The sequence below is a fragment of the Colossoma macropomum genome, unplaced genomic scaffold, assembly GCF_904425465.1.
Source record: "Colossoma macropomum unplaced genomic scaffold, Colossoma_macropomum, whole genome shotgun sequence".
In the NCBI taxonomy this organism is placed as follows: domain Eukaryota; kingdom Metazoa; phylum Chordata; class Actinopteri; order Characiformes; family Serrasalmidae; genus Colossoma; species Colossoma macropomum.
Window position 1 is genome coordinate 33631898 of NW_023494806.1, and position 19937 is coordinate 33651834.

General features: G+C 39.9%; 1 protein-coding gene across 1 annotated transcript in view; it reads left to right on the plus strand.

The window, feature by feature from the left end:
• Positions 1–2748: 2748 nt before the first annotated feature.
• The window catches only part of vps37ba (VPS37B subunit of ESCRT-I a), a 32271-nt gene continuing 15082 nt past the window's right edge, over positions 2749–19937 (plus strand). Inside the window, exons 1-2 of the mRNA XM_036598294.1 lie at positions 2749–2981; positions 18020–18191. Of these exons, the coding sequence (XP_036454187.1) occupies positions 2877–2981; positions 18020–18191 (277 nt within the window). The 5' untranslated portion in view covers positions 2749–2876. The remainder of the gene's footprint in view (positions 2982–18019; positions 18192–19937) is intronic.

Genomic DNA, 19937 nt, shown 5'->3' on the forward strand with positions numbered 1-19937 from the left:
TGAGTACTTCAGCCCGGACTGCTTTTTGAATAAGGTGCAATACAAGGCAGCCTATCAGAACATCAGAACAGAGCTCATTTACATATATCAGCCTTAGACAAGGCCTGTTTAACTGTAAGGGATAGAGGTTGTAAACTGGTCACGTAAAAGTTAATTATGACTGTTTTTAGTGCAAGGAAAATGTCACAAAAAGTAAAGCATTTGAAGTGTGGACTTTAACTTCATATCCACCTAGGCAGCCTACAGCAGTTAAGCCCCGCCCCCTCACACTGAAGTTATAAGGAGTGTTTCAGCCCAGATTGCTTTTTGAGTGAGGTGCAATGCAGGGCAGCCAATCAGAGCAAAGCTCATTTAAATATGTCAGCCTTAGAGGCATATTAACAAAACAGTGTTTAATTCAAAGGGATCAAGAGAGGTTAGAAAATGTTTATGTAAAAATGAATCATGAACGAATGAATTATTATTAACAGCAGTTAAGCTCCGCCCACTCGCGGTGAAGCTATAAGGAGCGTTTCAGCCGAGACTGCTTTTTGAATGAGGTGCAATACAGGTGCAAAACAGAACAGAGCTCATTTACATATATCAGTCCTATATAAGGCCTAAATCTGACTCTTTTTGAGACATAAAATCACAAAATCTTATAAGTAGATCTCAAGTAAAGAAATAAATAAAAGCAAGAAAAATGTAGGGTGTTTAAAGGGCCTTTTAAAGGGCCCATATCATGAAAACCGAATCTTTTCCCCTCAAATTCTTGAAACAAATGAGTTTGATGTAGGTTGTAAACATTGTTAAAGTTTGAAAACATACCTTTCACTCTCCAGTCCATCCATATCGACCAGAGAATCAGGGCAAAAACAGCCCGTTTCAGCCTGGACTGCTTTTTGATTGAGGTGGAATACAAGGCACCCAATCAGAGTGGAGCTAATTTACATACATCATGGATAAAGAGATATATATATATAGGGTATGGGCCCTTTAAAAGGACCAGGTATGAGAGTAATGAGATTAGGGCGAGATCTTCAGGCTGACGTCACAGTGGAACTTGATTTTCCACAGAAGCGGCGTGAGAACATGTCAACATTCATTGCGTTCCACTGGGAAGTGATCCTGCCTACGCCCTACTCCCTACAGAGAACCTGGTCTACACAGCGAGAACCTGGAAGGCTCACTGTGCTCCACTGTAGTCCTCCTCCTCTCATTACAATGCTTAGGTAGTGTGTAGAATTCTGAACAGCACTGTCAGCAAAACATTACAGCTAAATAAATTAGCCAGTTAAAGAGAAAGGCTGGCCTAAAACTACAGTCACATATGTTATTATAGGTGTAGTGCAGTATTGAATCCTCAGCCTCATCGTTTTGACACAGTGCACAACTTCATTTCATTTTCATGTTTTCGTTCATCACTGATTTCTTACTACATGGCTTATGTAAATACAGCTAACCAGCTAACCATGCTAACCAGTCAGCACTATGAGAATCCATGTGGTGTCAACAAATCCAGTCTGCTAGTCCAGCCACTGAGCTGTGTTAAAACAACCAGGCTGGCATTAGCATTAGCTCTCCTTGGTCACTATGAAAAATAAATATATTGTGGCGTCAGAGACTGGGTTCCCATGATGCTTTGCTCATGCTTAACCAGGCTGTATTTGGTTCTAAAAACAGTAAGTGAAGGTTTTTGTTGCATAAAAATGCAAGTAATCCATGTTAATGTTTATGAGTTACGCAAACTTTTGAGCAAGTTAGGTAGGTGCAGTAACGCCAACCAATCAGTGCTCAATAGCAGTAATGCAAACCAATCAGTGCTCAATAGCAGCAATGCTAACCAATCAGTGCTCAGTAGAAGTAATGCCAACCAATCAACACTCAATAGCAGTAATGCAAACCAATCAGTGCTCAGTAGCAGCAATGCTAACCAATCAGCACTTTGTAGCAGTAATATTACCAATCAGCACTCAGTAGCAGTAATGCTAACCAATCAGTGCTCAGTAGCAGTAATGTTACCAATCAGCACTCAGAAGCAGTAATGCTAACCAATCAGCACTCAGTAGCAGTAATGCTAACCAATCAGCGCTCAGTAGCAGTAATGTTACCAATCAGCACTCAGTAGCAGTAATGTTACCAATCAGCGCTCAGTAGCAGCAATGCTAACCAATCAGCACTCAGTAGCAGAATTGTTACCAATCAGCACGCAGTAGCAGCAATGCTAACCAATCAGCACTCAGTAGCAGTAATGTTACCAATCAGCACTCAGCAGCAGTAATGCTAACCAATCAGCGCTCAGTAGCAATAATGCTAACGTTATGTCAGTGCCCTGCTGCCCGTTTGCTGTAGAAATACACAGGTTTATGTATATGTGTTTATATATATATATATATATATATATATATATATATATATATATTAGTGAAATACATCCTACCACTTTCTGAAATCAAGGAAAGGACCTGGACAAGTGATTAGAAACTATTTTAATTGTTCGTTTTTAGCCGTTTAGCTCTATTCACCCCCATTCTTTGAGGACTTGCTCGTGGGCGCCCTCTGGCATTTTGCGGTCATGCTTTTGACATAACGGGAGAAATAGGAAGCGACCAGACTCCCTTAAACACCACCACAAAGCGTCTTGGCTTTAAAGACTCTTCGGTTTGGAACACGCCCAAAAAATGGCTACCGCGAGCGCCCTCTCTCCGAAGTGGCCTAAGTAGGCTGCATGTGTGCCGATTGGAGCATCCTCCTCTTCCGGCTGGAGAAAGTAGGCTGCGTCGCTGCTGCTGCGCGTGTTTTTGTTGTTTTTTTTCCCCTCTCTCCAGGAAGTCTGGAAGTTGAGCAGAAGGCCAGAGAGGACAGCGCGGAGACGGAGGGCCAGAAAGGCGCCAGAAATGGCTCGGTTCGGGAACATGCTGAGCGGGTTCTCCATCGCTCAGCTGTCGGAGCTGCTCGAAGACGACGAGAAGCTCAACAAGATCGTGGAGGACGTTGATGAGGTGAGCGAGCGAGAGAGAGAGAGACATATAGAGACACGGAGAGATAGATAGAGAGAGAGAGAGAGAGAGAAGGCTAAAGTTGTCTTATTCGCCAGCTTCTTGTTCGAATTTTCCCGTTCCACCTTAAATGGTGCAGCAGTTACGTTGTGGCGCCCGATGCGTTATAATACCTGCAGCACCATTTAAGGTGGAACGGAAAATTCCAATAACAAGCTCAGTAGAGTTTGTTGAGAGAGGGAGGTTTGTTTGGAAAGCGGCGGTTGAAATACGTTACTTCGAGAAAACTCGCTTTGAAAAACTCGCGAAAAAGTCGTAATTTTATAATGTTTCTCGATTTAATTTAATTATTCAACGTCTTTAAGGCTTTTAATGTGTTCGAAAACTGTCGAAGGGACTATTTAAGTGATGAATTTCTTCAGTTAATTCACGGTTTTAACCGTTTAAACCCTGTCAGGATGGTTTCACGGTTTAACGGTCGTGGAGAAGAAAATCCTCTCACTGTTGTGACTGAAATACTCCACGTTTGAGCTTTAATTCGAGGTTTAAATGTTGTGGACTGGGTTTGCAGACAGCTCAGAGCTGCTAAATCATGTTTGACACAGTGGTTTGTCAGCCGAGCAGTTCGGTCATGGCTTTGTTTTGGGGTTTTGCATAGAAAGAAGGGGAACTTCACCAGCTTTTCAAAATCTCTGTATAATTAACCGGTCAACATGTCAGTAAAGCCATTCAGAGTGGTTTGGTGTGAAATGCTCTGTTCTAGAGGAACTTGCCGAGTCAGAATTGTTCGCAGTGGTGGTGATAGGAACCAGACGTCCGCCTTTAACAGCTCCCTCACAGACAGATGTCTAAATTTAAGATACTGCGCCTTCGTCACTTTGTCTACATTGTCTTCATGAATGTCTTCGGTTTATTGGAAGTGTCATTAGTGTGACTGGGTGATTATTGATCAGGTCAGCTAGCTCAGATCTTAGTTGAAGAAACAGCCTTGGTCACCTTGGACTCCGAACAAAATGGTGAAGAAAGCAGTGATTCTGTCTTTCATCTCACATTATGGACATAATGGACACATAACGGACCAGAGACACCATTCAGATGGAGAAAATGAGCCAAACTGACGTATCTAGACAGCTTGTTTTCAACTAGCTACTTTGCTAACCTTAGCTTTAGGCTTGTCCTCCTCATCTGACCAGTCATTTCTGTTTGTCAGGCCTGTATGGAAAAGAAATATACACTCTTTAAAAAGATGGTTCATCAAGGGTTCTTTAGTGAATGGAATGGTTCTGAGTTCTTGCATGCTTAAATGGTTCTTCAGCTTGATGTTTTGTACATTGACACACACACACACACACACACACACACACACACACACACACACACACACACACACATATATATATATATATATATATATATATATATATATATATATATATATATATATATATGTATATATGTATATATGTATAAAGTTCTATGTAGAATTCTTTTTGGATGCTTAAATGGTCCTTGACAAATTGGTATGTCAACGAAGTGGTTTGGTTCTGGGTTTGGTTTTGGTGTTTGTATGGAAAGTAAGCTGATCAACTTGAAGAACCATCTTCAAAAAGATGGTTTTTCAAGGGTTTTTAGTGAATGGAATGGTTCTGAGTTCTATACAGAACATACTTATGTTTGCATACTTATATGGTTCTTTGCTTGGTGAAATGGTTCTTCAGCACGGTGTTTGCTACATTGACACGTTGGTTTGTCAACCAAGTGGTTTGGTTTTGGGTTTTGGTTTTAAACGGAAAGTAAGCTCATCAACCTAAACACCATCTATAAGAAGATGGTTCTTCAAGGTTTCTTTAGTGAATGGAATGATTTTTAGTTCTATATAGAACCTTTTGCGTGGTGAAATGGTTCTTCAGATAGATGTTTGCTACACTGGCACTTTGGTTTGTCAACTAAGCGGTTCGGTTCTGGGTTGGGTTTTGGTTTTAAATGGGAAGTACGCTGAATCAACCTGAAGAATCATCTTTAAAAAGATGGTTCATGAATGGTTCTTTAGTGAAGGGAATGGCTCTGAGTTCTATATGGAACCTTTTGCACTCTTAAATGGCATTGACATATTGGTCTGCCAACCTAGTGGTTTGGTTCTGGTGTGGGTTTTGGTTTTAAATGGAAAGTAAAAAGATGGTTCATCAAGGGTTCTTGAGTGAATGGAATGGTTCTGAGTTCTATATAGAACCTTTTGTGTGCTTAAATGGTTCTTTGTTCAGTGAAATGGTTCTTCAGCACGGTGTTTGCAACATTGACACATTGGTTTGTCAGCCAAGTGGTTTGGTTTTGGGTTTTGGTTTTAAGTGGAAAGTAAGCTCATCAACCTGAGAAACCATCTATAACAAGATGGTTCTTCAAGGTTTCTTCAGTGAATGGAGTGGTTTTTAGTTCTGTATAGAACATTTTGCATGGTGAGATGGTTCTTCAGATAGATGTTTGCTACACTGGCACATTGGTTTGTCAGCCAAGTGGGTTGGTTTTGGGTTGGGTTTTGGTTTTAAATGGAAAGTAAACTCATCAACACTTAAACTCTGTAGTGTCTAAAATGTGTGAACCACATATTTTAGTGGGTTAAAAAGTCTGAATTTGAGAGATTACACCTTCATCGCTCGACTACAGTGTCTGTTCACATTTTCATGATGACTATTTGTTATCATTCCATTGGGAATGTAAGGGAATGGGATTGATCACAGTGTAGCAATAGCCATGTCTGCTTGATCAGCCCCTCGCTTAAGCAACAGCCTGCATCTTCTTGAAGATGTTTATTGATACAACCTCACACTGTGGTAATGTGGTTTTGGTTTCAGTTATCAGGAAATGGGAGTGAAGTCGTCTTACCTGAGAGCCTCAGGTTGGTATGAGTCATCCTATAGGTTCGGTGATGCTGAGTCATTTTTATGCAACGGCCACGAGGCACCTAACCTGTCGTATGTTTGCAGCTTTTCGACTGACTTGGCCTCCAGATTCGTGGCAGAGCGCCAGCTGTTTCTTCTCAAAGCTTCTCGTCGGCAGCTGTTCTTTCTTTGTTTACACCCGTCGTTTCTATACACACACGTTTTATCTTTCGTCTGTAGCACTCAGCTTTGTGTATTTTAGGTAAGACCTGCAGTCTTTTCACATGTCTGCATCACATAAACACGAAAGATCAGTATTGGAGCCAGTCAAGACGTATTCCAGTGCATCGGTATTGGCCATATTGATGATGCGTTTGGGGTCCTCATTGGAAGGTTGTAGTTAACCATCAAACAGGGCTGGGCAATATGACAATATATATCGTTATCGTGATAAATTGTCACAATTCAATACAATGCTTTTCTGAACATATAGTGGATATCGTCAGTAGCTGTAGGACATTGACCAACAGCATGTTTTGTTACAAAGAGAGCAAAATTAGTCCCATTTAATCAGATTTAGTGCGAGACGTTATGCCAAATGTTGAATAAAAATCTTTATGCTGACAGTTTTTGAACTTCGCGTTCTTTTTTTTCCTCAGTTCCAACTGATCAGATGTCTGAAAAAAATCTGTATTTTGACGTATCGTTTATCATGAAAATTTCTAAATATCATGAAGTATCACAATATTGTATTTTTACCATATCGCCCACCTTCAGACCGTCAGATACGACTTCCCTCTGTTCAGGTGCTTGAAAACAAAAGCCTAGAGAATATGTTTCCGCATAGATCTGCAAAAACATATAGATCACATAATTTTTTCACATTCACCGCCAGTATAACGTTTTCCTTTGGTGGAAATGCAGGGAGGCACCGATGATGGAATTGTGGGCAGATTCTGATATCTCATGTTTTTAATATGTATATCTACTGGTGTAAGATTTTAAAATGTAGGTGTTGGGATTAAATCTGTTTGATTTAGGATTATAAATAGAAAATAAAAAAGCATATAAAATGTATTTTTGTAGGGTTACAAATTACAGTAAATTGAATAAAATGCCAAAAAGACATGTTGGTCACCCAAGGTCACCCAAACATTCTGTTGGTCATCAAATATTGGTTTGAAACCTTGGTCAAATCTAAACGTCCGCTGATATTTTTTTAAGCAGTTATTTGACAGTTCCGATATCATCGTGCACCATCTAGAATCCCATGTTTTCCAAATGTAGTTCCAACCTTGTTGCCTATTTTGATTGCAATTTGCATGGTGGAATATTGATATTTTCCTGTTTCTGACACTATATTAAGGCTGCAGACGGCTGATCCAATTCCAAAATCCAAATCCTTTTTTTCAGCCCTTTTTACTCCATTGCGCTCTATTTAGGCCCTGATGTAAATGTATTACCCCCAACTTGCAGCTCTGTGGTTCGTTTTAGGAAGTTAAATTTCTTCCTTGTGGAACTGTTTGGAGATCTGCAGTGCTAGAGTTACAACTGCAGTCAAGTTAACTGCCTTTCGTTTAAAATGTAAAACTAGCCCCATGGTAGATTTTAGCGCACTGCTATTACACACTTAGCACATTCAAAGAAAAACATTGTATCTTTGTGTTATTTAAAGTTGTTTTAATCTTTAAATGGAGAAATTTGACCTAGGCAAATAGCTCAGAGCTCATGAATTGGCAGTCTGGTAAGTCATGGCCAAAACAGAAAGAAAATAACTGCATTTGAATCGCAGGTGCAATATCGGTCAGAAAAATTTAATTAGATATTTCCACCAAATCTTTCAGCCTTAGGTTGGTGTTTCACAACATGGAGTGATTTTAAAGTAACTGGCAGCTTTAGTTAAATTGGATTGGTTTACTACCTTTAATCTGCCTCAGACTGTACTAAGCTGTACTGTCTGCAGAAATAGAAATATCAGATAAATCTCTATGTAAGCAGATATTCAGTAATAAAAGACTGGCTGGGAACGGGGCTGATATCACTCTGAGACGGGAGCACTGACACTACTGCACTTGCCAAATATAGAAGTGGCTGAGCTCTCCGGGGTCGTGTTACATGCCCAGTGAGTGGAGCGTTATTTAGTGTTTACAGTCTGTTTGACATCTGGTGGTGTTGAGAGTAACACAGCAGACTTGGGCCTTGACCCAATATGAACTTACCTGGACTTGTAGTCTATGGAAAAAAGTAATTTGGCTCACTGCTTCACAGTAGATTGTGTTAAAGTAGAGTGAAGGGACTGAATGTGACTTTCGTTTTCCCTGCAGAACAACCTACAAAGGTGACCTTTCAGAGTTTGTTTATTTTTTTTGCAGCTCATCTGGTCATTCACATCGTAAACTACCCCCCTCTCACCTTCGTGTGGGCTAATACATACTGCAGGTCAGAGATCAGGGGACTCTTAGCTTTTAAAAGTATTTTATTTGTTGATTTGCAGTAGCGTGTTACGGTAAAGGCTAATCTGGTTCATCGCAGTGTTTTGAGTTTTATAAACATGGCTTGGACTGTCTATTATTGGTCTAAATTAGGCTTAATTATGTGCTGTATTTACATCCTTGGTGTCACAATATTCATCTTTTCGGAAACAGCACTCAAAAGGCCTGTCCTGCATATGACACTGCACTAAATCCAGTTAAACTGGACTTACTGTCCTCTCCTCATCTTATCACGCAGTTGTTCGTTGTTCTAAAAATAGGGATGATACGTGTGACATACTCATAAAAGTGTGATGTCATTTATCGCAGTGATAACATATCATCTTGCCCAAACCTGACCTCAGGTATAAATATTAATGACAGTGTTATCTTGGGAATAATGTTGAAGGCCACACAGTTTATTGCTTTGTTGTCAGCGCTCAAGCCTTTCTGGTTTCCGGGCCGTCTTTGGGACATTATGTGCTCTAATAATAGTTTGGAAATCTGTCAAATCATTATTTTGGCAGCATCTGCTTTTATAGAGAAAGATGCTCTGATGAATCTTCAAAATGGTCACTTTACAGGGTAAAGAGGAAACATCCTTATTATAATTATATACATTATATTGGAACTCAATGTAAAAAATAAAGGTGGGCGATATGGAAAAATACAATATCACGATACTTAAAGATGTTTTCACAATACACTGTTCATACCACTATTAGTTTTTTGCCGACACTCTTAACAAAAATGGTTTCAAGGGTTCTTTACTAAAGAAAATGGTTCTATATAGAACCATGAACACTCGAAGAATCCTTTGTGTGTTTAAAAGGGTTCTTTGCATTATGAAAGGGTTCTTCAGACTGGTGGAGAATGTACATGAATGTGCTATCGATGGTTTTATGTAGAAACCTTTTTGAAAAAGGTTCTATATAACACCCAAAAGGGTTGTTCTATTGTTACTAGCGTGTGGCCTGCCGGTCTGGCAAAACCAGGCTTGCCTGGTCTTGTTGATAAGTGGAGCTGATAAGTTCGATAAGAACAGAAGAAAGCTCCATTTAGAAGTACTAAAACAATGAATATAATGATTATACAGTGATTTGATTCACACCCTGCACTGGATTAATTTATATTAATACTCTCTATTAAGACAATACAGTTATTTACGCTTCTACGGTTCTTACGGTAACCCTAATACTCTTAGAAATGCATATTTATCATCATTTATCACAATATTGTTAAAATATTGTCATTTTGCCCAGCCCAGTAAAAATTGTATTCATAGTAATTTGCCAATGCTGGCTTTTTTGTCATAGTAAGGCCCAATCCCATTTCATATTTTTACCCCTACCCTTGTTTTCGAGTGTCTCCTTTCCCCTCGGAACTGAGTTACAAGCGGTAGTGGTTGAAATCTTCCCTACGAAATGGGATCCTCAAATAAAGAAGAACATTGTTTCATTAACAGGCTACTAGCGCTGCTCTGTAGGCGACCCTGCCAGTCTGCAGTGACAGCAGAGGAGGGTAAAGTTCAGCAACCTCACTGAAAACCTCCGTTTGGAGGACCATGTAGCCCTAACACTTCGCACAACCCCTCTATCTAAACACAAATCGGGACACCCTAACGTTAGACGTGAACCCGTAAAACGAAGGGCTAAAGGGCTAAGTGGTAGGGGCGAGGGGTGAAATGGGACTGGGCCATAATTGAAAAGTAACAGCAAAGAAATCCAAATTTCAGAGGGGGGTAAAATGTCCCTAAACTTTTGATGTAAATTAGAACGACACAGATGCGTCTCCTACAGTGTCATTGTGAGGCAGTTACCCGGCAGCTGATGGATAAAGAGCCAAGCATTGTTTCTTTGTCTCACTGGGATGTAAATGATTCAGTAAAAGTGCATCATCATCCCTGCAGCGCTAACTGTGGATAGGAAGCCGCCGGTGCTTCCGCGTACGGTCTGTGCCAAGACGTGCCAACGACTGCCATTTGCGTGCCGTCTTCCCCCAGACGCACACACTTGGCAGACCGAGTGTGAAGGAAAGAGGCATTGGGAGAAGCTGCCGATGGCTCTTCTGTACCAACACCGAAAAAAGTAGCTTGTGAAACAACACGGTCTGACAGGATTGTGTCATGTTGGAATTACGCATGGAACTTAACACCTTTCACAGTTGCTTCTATGCACATTCAACACACAGCTGTTAGTGGCCATTAGTGCTTTAGGATGGATCTTGAGAAAGCAGAGGAGCGTTAGCTGGTATATGAGACTATTAAGGTGATAGTGTACATGTTTTCCTCTAGTTCTCAAATGTAGTTGATCAGTTAAAACATGTTGTTTGGTGTCTGCTTAATTTTTGAACTGGAGCTCCAAGGCTAATGGAGCTAACAAGTAATGGATGCTTGTAGCCCAACAATTAACATCATGCCTAAATCTTTACACACTGGCCTCAAACTGTGTCGAGTTGTTCAGTATGTCTAATAGCCAAGTGCGTTTACATGCACTCAGTGATCCCATCATAATCGGATTTCTGCAGTTATCTGATTATTCAAGTGGTCGTGTGAACGGCATACTTTTGACTTCTGAGATCGTAGTAAAGTCTTGAAATCAGATTGAGAAATCTGATAAAGAGAGCTGGATTTTAGCTCAGTAATCAGATTTCTCAAGGGCCTGGAGACTCTTACTCTGATTTCTTTTGTATTTCTCAGTCTGCGCATGAGAAAAAAAAAAGATTGCTGTACCGGAAATAAGCGAGCAGCGTTGCCGTAAGATGGCAGCAGAACACTTTTTGGAGCAACGCTGAAACCAAACACATGCTTGACGAAATGAAGGATTTAAATCTTCATCTTCTAGATGATGTTTGTTTACATTTTCAGGTAAAGTGGCAGTGTTTTAAAAAAAGCTGCGGCATGAAGTTTGAGTTTTACATTACGTTTGCGTCACGCCTTCTTCTGTGAGTTTATTGGCTGGTTGCAAAGCAAAAATCTGATTACTGCCTGACTCGTGTAGACTTTCCCTATTGTCTGATTACTCAAGCGCATGTAAACATGTTGATCGGATTACTGACAAAATCTGATTTTTCTGCAGTTATTGGATTATTAAGTGCATGCAAATGCACTCACTGTTATCTATGAACATGGTCAAATATGTCAAAGAAAAACAGTCATAGCCACCTGGAAGCCTGAATTATGACTGTGCTTTTGTCTGTGTCGCCTGCTTTTATTCCATTTACTTTGCTATTACACAGGCAAACAGTTCAGTACTGAAATAAACAACTGCAGGACGTTCCTCTGACTCTACTTTGATTTTGGAAGTCTGCTTGTTCATTAAAGCCACGTAATGTTAGGCATGGGGCGGCTACTGATTTTACTGACCTGTCACAATACAAAACCCAATGATAAGTGTACCATTTCATATAATAATTCTAATAACTAGGGCTGAACGATTTTTCACTTGGAAATAAGTTGAGGGTGACATTCGTTTGCAGTTTAACCAAGCATTGACAACATTGAAAAAGAAATTAAAATAGAATTTAATCAGGTTAAACTAAAATGAACAAAACTACATAAATGGATCAACAGAAAAACCAGACAAGATGAAAAGAATTAAGAGAACAATTATGAAGGAGGAATATCAAATAAAATCAAGATAATAAACCAGTTAATAAGATTTCAACATAAAAGGATAAATAGGCTAAAATGTAAAACAGTCAATTAAAATGATTACAAAAGGTATTAAAAAATAAAAAGCTCATGGTGCATGTGATGTGAACCATGTTTTTTTTTCTTATCTATCTATCTATCTATCTATCTATCTATCTATCTATCTATCTACATACATATATAATTTGTCTCACCAAGCAGATGCACTGATCCATGTTTTGGATCACAGAGCACACAGGCTGCTGATGGCACAGCCAACACTTCCACCAACGTTCGATGCCAAACTCACCACCTCTGACCACCTCAAGCAGTAACAAAGGCAACAGGTTGATTCTTTGCAGTAGATACATGCCCAGTTCGCACTGTAGATAATGAGAAGTTCCGATCAGCGTTAACTTTGCTCGGGCAGCGGTGTGAAATTCCAAGCTCACCACATTTCCGTCCACTTATGTTGCTGCTGTCTTGATAAAAGGAAAACTTGAAAACTGAGTGAAGTTTACATGTAATTTGCTTGCTGTTTACCTTTTTTATACTCTGTTACTGATTGGAACAGCTGTTCCTCATGTTTGCATATTTTTGTTTACCAGTTGAAGTTTTGTTCTGCTTGCTTATGTTTATATATTTTTTTATTTTTGCAGTTTTGTAAAAGAGGAACTGTTTGTATTTGCTCGTCTTGCATGTCTTGCACAATCCAACAAAAAAACAAGTATTGCCATTTTTTTTTAGTTTTCTACATAATTTGAGCTCAGCTGCTGTCCTTTACAGTAGCCACGTTTACATGCAGCCTAATAATCCGTTAATAATAAGACTAATAGCTCAGTCAGAATAGAATACGTCCATGTAAACACCTCACTTGGAATAGACTAGTCCGATTGAGGCCATTTGGAATACCATTTCTGTCTGATTGAACGAGGTGGGTAATCCTGTAAAATATCAGTTAAATAGAAGAATAATAGCCGTGTAAATGCCTGTATCCGATTACATTCCCAATCGGAAAGTTTAAGTCCGTTCTGATCATGTTCGTCACGTCATAGTGAAAGTTTATAACGTTCAACGTGGCGGAGCAGAAACTGGTCTGCAGAGGAGACGAAGTTTATGCTCTGATCTTTAAAAGACGGCGGTGGGACGGACGTCCAGCTTATGTGCCTCAGAACATGACGTCTTCCTCTCGGCCTTCTTTAATAAGGACATGTGAAGGACGTTTTCCTGAGTCTGACATCATTTTAAAGTAATTAAAAACACAATCACTGCTCACTGCAGCTCATCTCACTCTGACTGGACTCAGGTGATGCTGGTTGTCATGGTAACGTCTACATCAAGTGGTACTCGACTCATGCGCATCGTGATCTATAATCGGAATGTGTTCAATCGGATTGACAAAAATCTTTACATGTAAACAGACACTGTGTGAAAATTTCATGACAAATGGACCAATAGAAATGCTCCGGAATTGCTTTGAATAAAATCTATTTGCATTAACTTACATTGAAAGTAAAGACAGTTTTTACCCTCTGCTGTGAAGTTACCGTTTTGGAGATGCCTGTTTTTCTTTGAGCAGCGACGATATGTGTAATGAAAAGATTCTGCGGTTCAAAGTTACTTTTTTCATGAGCCGCGGCTCAGAAACTGAAAACTGAACGGAACCGAACCATGAAATTGGTGAGCCGTTACACCTCTACTGATAGCATCCTTGTGGTAAAATGGTTTCAATGTGTATCAGTGCTTCTAGAATATTTTCAGTTGTGATACCTGATGATAACTTGGGTCACTTATATCGTGAGGAAATTTTCATAACGTCCCATCCTTAAAGTAACTCCCAAGAATTAGGAAATCTCAGAAATAAAATTTTTTATATTAAGATTATGTACTAGACCAAAAATCTTATTCAAGTTCTGTTTGTTGTTTCGTTACTCAATGCAGTTCGATTCGAGTTTTGCAGTTATTGTTTATGTTTATATATTCAGATTATACTTCAGCTTCATACTGCAATTGAATATTTTTGTTTATATGTTGTAACATCTGTTTATACTGATCTGTGAGCTGCTGTCTAGGTGTTGGATGTATACATAATGCATTTTTGGCACTGTATGAGCTTAGAAGGTATTATTTGGTACAAAATTAGTGTGTTGAAGAATCATAAGTGGGAATCATGATCTCTAAACCAATTAATTATGATTCCCATCCAATGAGGAATTGTGCTGGCGTGTTGTTTACATGAATACACTGATCTGTAGATCTGTAGAGACAGTAAGAGTCTGAGATCTAGAAGTTAGAAGTGATTTACACTGAAGTTTGATGGCTTGATTTCTCCCTGTGACCTTTTATTAGCGGGCTGATAAAGCAGGATAAGGGAATGGAAAGTTTTATCGCCGGCCGGTTCAGGGAGAGTCTCAGGGTGGTACAGCCAAAATTTCTGAACCAAGTCAGCTACTTTATGCACCACTTACTTTAAGCCTCTTAACATACTGGACCACTGTTGTGTTCTGTAGCAGAGCTGATGCCAGTGAACTGTATCCTACATAGACTGACTGAAAGGCCGTAATGTAGAGAGAAGAGGCTCAGCTGAAGTGGAAATCTTTAGTTTTTCAGCATTTCAAACACCTTACTGTGTTTCTTACTGATCACCCGAAAGCGTTACTTTAAATCAGTAGTAAAATAAGCTGTACAAACTGCATGCTTAAAACATTAAAACACGCGCTTCCCTAAACCCACATTGAGTTGTTAAGTAGTACCAAGTTGCTCATGCTGACACTGCATGACGTACTGTTACCTATAGACATAAAGAAGTACACCACATGACTAAAAATAGTAGCATCAGCCATCTTGAAACCTGCAGCCATATTACGGAATCTTCCGGTCTTTAGTCCTAAGTTAAGAGCTAAGTCAAGGTTGAGAGGATTTTTTGCCAATTTCATTTTACAGAAGCAAATCATGTCTTAATTTAGAAATGATGTCTTATCTCACAGCATCTTATCTCAAATTAGGAAATGCTATACTACTCAGTTGTGGTTGCCAATGAGTTGTTTTGAATCTGTTACCAAGCAACTGGAATGTAAACGTGTAATTGAAAGAACGTAAATGGAGGTTAGCTAGAACGCTAAGTGCGATGAACTGGCAGTAAAAAAAAACCCAAAAAAACCCCCCAAAAGTTACTGTCATCAGTTTCCACTTACCAAGGCTTTATCCATGCAAGTGACATTAACGTGACATTTTTAATTCCAGCCTTGCAGAGCATTACTGTCTGCCATTTTGCAAAAGGAATAAATGAAATGCCCCTGTGTTAGTTATAGTGAACTTGTTTTACTGCCTGTCACAGTAAAACAATATAACTAACAGCATAAGTGGTAGAAACGGAAGCTTAAAACAAAGGTTAAGTCACTGCTAGGGTTGTCAAGTTAGGCCAGTATAGAAAATCAGATTTTGTCAGTAATCCAATCAGTGCGTTTACATGCAATTGAGTAATCAGATAATGGGAAACTCTGGGTCTACATGAGTCAGGCAATAATCAGATTTCTGCTTTGCTGGCCAATAAGCTCACAGAAGAAGACGTGACGTAAATGTAATGTAAAACTCAAACTTCATGCTGCAGCTTTTTTTAAAACTTCATGCCACTTTACCTGAAAATATGACATACAGCATCTTGAAGATGAAGAATATTTAAATCCTTCATTTCATCGAGAATGTAGTTGGTTTCAGTGTTGCTCCAAATTCTGACTGCTTGCTTATTTCCGGTACCGCCGTCTGTTTTTGCCCATGCGCAGACTGAGAAATCCGAAAGAAATCAGAGTAAGAGTCTCCATGTACTGAAAAATCTGATAACTGAGCTAAAAGCCAGCTCTCTTCATCAGATTTCTTAATCGGATTTCTAAGAGATCTAAGAAATCGGAGTATGCTGTTTACGTGACCGTTTCAATAATCATATAACTGCAGAAATCCAATTATGATCGGATTACTGAGTGCATGTAAACTCACTCAGTGACTAAACAGAAGATTTCAGAGGTTCTTTCTGTAATGCTGTCTCTGAATTGAGGAATAAGCTTCCATTCCATGTCAGCTACATTAGCTACATTAACATTAGTCACCCAACAGGGGCTTTTGAGTAGTCCTTGGTTTATCACTTGGTTCCAGGCGACATGGGTTCTTTCACATTGCGTAGATGTTGATGACGTAGCTTAGGAGTGCGCAACTTCAGTCTGGCACAGTTTCATGTTTTCCATGTTCTACCACACCTGAATCAACTCCTCAGTTAATGATCAACCTGCTGAGGAGATGAATCAGGTTCTCCAGAGCTGTAAAAGCGGTGCCCATCCTTGATCCTGGAGATCCACCTTCCTCCCGAGTTCAGTTAAGCCCTAGACTGACTCACCTCTTCCAGCTTATTTCAGTTCTTCAGGAACATCTGGAGTTTGAGGCAGTTAGATTGGAGTTGGAGGTGAACACTCCAGGATGGAAGGTGCTGCTTGGCCATGATTTCAGAAGGCTGTCTAAGTCTGCAGGCAGCTATCACTGTAACTGGAAAGGCTGGGAGTTTTTCGCGAGGTCTTTTTGAGACGTTGAATAAGACAACAGAAGCTTAAAGTATATATGTGTCCAGAACCTACAGCCTCAGATTTAACTGAAACCCTTAATAGGTCAGTTCAACACAAATGTCATTTACACAATTTTTTCAGAATTTTCAGCCATGAAATGTTTGGTATCTGAATTTTCTTTCCTCAGTTTTGCACTGGATTTATGAGGCTAATCTTGCAAACCACCAACGGAAGCTTATGTTAGCTATGAAAATGGACCAACGTAGTGGTTTTGTCCATTTTGGTAGCTCACAGTGTGTCATACAGTGCCAGAACAAGATAAGCAAGTTGATGTGATGACTTAGCGAGTGTGTGATGATTTAGGGATGCAGTTAGCACAGTGCTGAATGATGGTCACAAGCTTCCATCACTTCCAGCCTCGTAGCTCCAGTGCACAACTAAAAATAAAACACCAAACATGCCTTTGCTGTTGGAATAAGTCAGGAAATTCTGTAGATTTTTAACCCAACAGTACTTATTTCCATATTTTTCTGTTTGTGTCTCTTCAGTTTTCTTCTTAGCATGCTTTGCTTTTGTTTGCATGAATTTGTTTAGTCTTTATTTGTTCCAGTTAGTGATTGAGGTCTCCAGGAAGGGCCACAGTCATGGCCAGCGGCCAGCGCTCTTTCACTGCAGCCTGATAAGATGCTTGAAGGTGTTGAAATATTTTAATTTCCCGGATGTATTAGAAGCATTAAGGGGGCTTAGCGTATTGTCTGAACCCATTACATAAGAGATTTTCCCTCCTTCTCAAATACCACTAGACCATTTTCTTGACAGATTCCTGGAAAATAGTACTGTGAGAATATGCTGTAAGTTAACTGTAAGGGGGAAGTGTCTTTTCTCTGTTGCGTATGCCTGACCACTAGATTCCACCCAGGGCTGAACGATTTGGGGAAAATGTCTCATTGCGATTGTTCTGACTGATATTGCAACTGTGATTTAAATAGTGACTACTTTCTCTAAATTAAGGTTCAGGCTTTTTTTGGCCAAGAAGTTTAGAATATCCACATTTTCTGGCTTGAGGCTTGAACCCTGAATATATTGTGCCAGATTGCCAGTAAAGTGTGGTTGTGATGGCACAAAAAATGGACGTTTGATTGGTCTAATTCATCTACAGGCAAGTTGCAAGCTCTATATTATTACGTGAAATTTCCATTCTTAAAACATAAGATAATGCTGTTGACAACGTAGGCTATAATTATTCCTCCAGTCTTATTGCTTAAGTTTGGTTTCCTCACAGCATCTGATTTTAAAGGCTGTCACAGTGCATGACTCTTTCTTGTCCCTACGCAAATTTAAACACACCGTATTTGCTTAAGGTGACCGCGCTGCTGATATTCTGCTCTGGCTTATTCAGAGTTTGACTGCCAAATCCACAATGTGCTGGTGGACAGGATCCAAATGCCACTTTGCTGATCTTCAGCTTTTGTTCTGCCCACATTGAAATGTAATACCATGTGCATGTGTTCAGGTGAAGGAGGTGCAGCAGAGCAAGGACATGATCCTGGCCGGTAACCGGAGCCTGGCCGAGCAGAACCTCAGCCTACAGCCGAGGCTGGACCATCAGAAGAACGAGCTCACCAAGCGCTACCGCTGTCTACAGGAGCAGTTTGAGGCCTATCAACTGCGGAAGTCCACACTAGGTGACATAACACTTACAAACCATCTTAAAGATCGATATCAGAGTCGATCGAGGCGTGTTTTAATGGATTTGGATTGGCTTTTTTAATCCTTATTAAAGCTATTTTACACCATTGCAGTCTATTTACACCACTGTTGTAGATGTGATAATAGGGTCTTTAAGCATCAGTGCCTGGAAGGAAGGCTATGAAGACCGGAAACATGTTTTCTTTTAGCCGTAGCTGTGGAGACCAAAGCCACTAACCAAAACTATGACTGAAGAAAGGGGCGTTTGAATGAATCTTCAGAAAAATACAAAAATGTACTAAACTAACTGGTGTCTTTGAAAAAGTTGCACTGAATTCTTTGAAGAAATAGGTTTGTTATTTAATATAAATACGTTTTCAAGTAAACACACAAGAAAACAGTGAAATTACCATTGATTTCATGTTCATGATCAATATTAACGACCATCCACAACCTGCAGCAGTGAGGGCTGATTCACCAATACCACCTCTGTGTGTCGTGAGCAACGTGGGATGTTAACAGGTTCGCCTTATGTATAAATGGCCAGTGTGTGTGAGCTATTCAAAGTATTCGATTACGTCATTAAGAAGACCACGTCGCCATGTTGGTAGTCGAGATGTAGCTCTGACTGTGCTCTGATAGAGCTGATCTCATCGCCATTACTGCAGCTACAACCTTGCAGGTGGGTTAAAAACAAGGAGGATAAACCAGAATGACGGCAAAAAAGATGAAAAGACATGTGGACGCTTTAGATGCGTCTCCAGAAAATGCTATGAGGAGAAGATTAGAAAATTAGGTGGACTGGATCTGTGTAAGTTTCATATCTCTAGAGTCCAGAACATTCCAGTACTTGATGTTCTATAAAAACTAATAAAAGTGGCTGCCAAAGCTCGTAAATAATAAACACATACGAATATGTCGAGCTTAAGGCAGCTTCTTATTCGCCAGCTTCTCATTTGAATTTTCCATTCCACTTTAAATGGTGCTGCAGTTACGCTGAGGTGCCTTAAACGTAGAACACATTTTGAAAGCCGGCGAATCTGCTTACCTCGATAAATGCATTAATGTACCTCAATAAATGATCTTTAATCAACAAATACCTTCAACTTTCACTTGGAGATGGTTACTGAGCAGCTAAGGTGCAGCACAGCGCAGCTATAGTCAGCCATTGGAGCTGTTAACGCGTCTCACTAGCTGATCTAACGCTTCATCCCAAACCACACACTTCTGTACCTACTACACTAATGAGTGCACTTCTAAAGCTTTTTTGCATACTACCTCACACTACGCAGAGGTAGTATGTGTGAATCAGCCCAGAAACACATTTTCAAAAATATCTGCGGTGCAGGTGCTTTGACTGTGGTTAAACTCGCCGCTTTTTGTCAAAACATGGTCAAACTGGTAACAATATAAATATGATTGCGGTGTAATTGTGTACTTAGCTGTAGCGCGGAACCATCCATGATCCGTTTTTTTTAAACAAACTGGACATATAGACACCCAGGTCACTTCTAAAATAGATTGGTCCATGGCGCTCTCTCTCTCTCTCTCTCTCTCTCTCTCTCTCTCTCTCTCTCTCTCTCTCTCTCTCAGAGTGTGCTTCTTCCTCTGGTTTTGGTCTGTTTTCCTCTCACACTCAGAGACACACTTTTCCTTTACATGTGGTATTTTTAGCTTGTTATTGGTTGCTGTTTGTTCCACACATAATTTGAAGGTGTGGGAGGAAGAGCAGGGGGGATTCA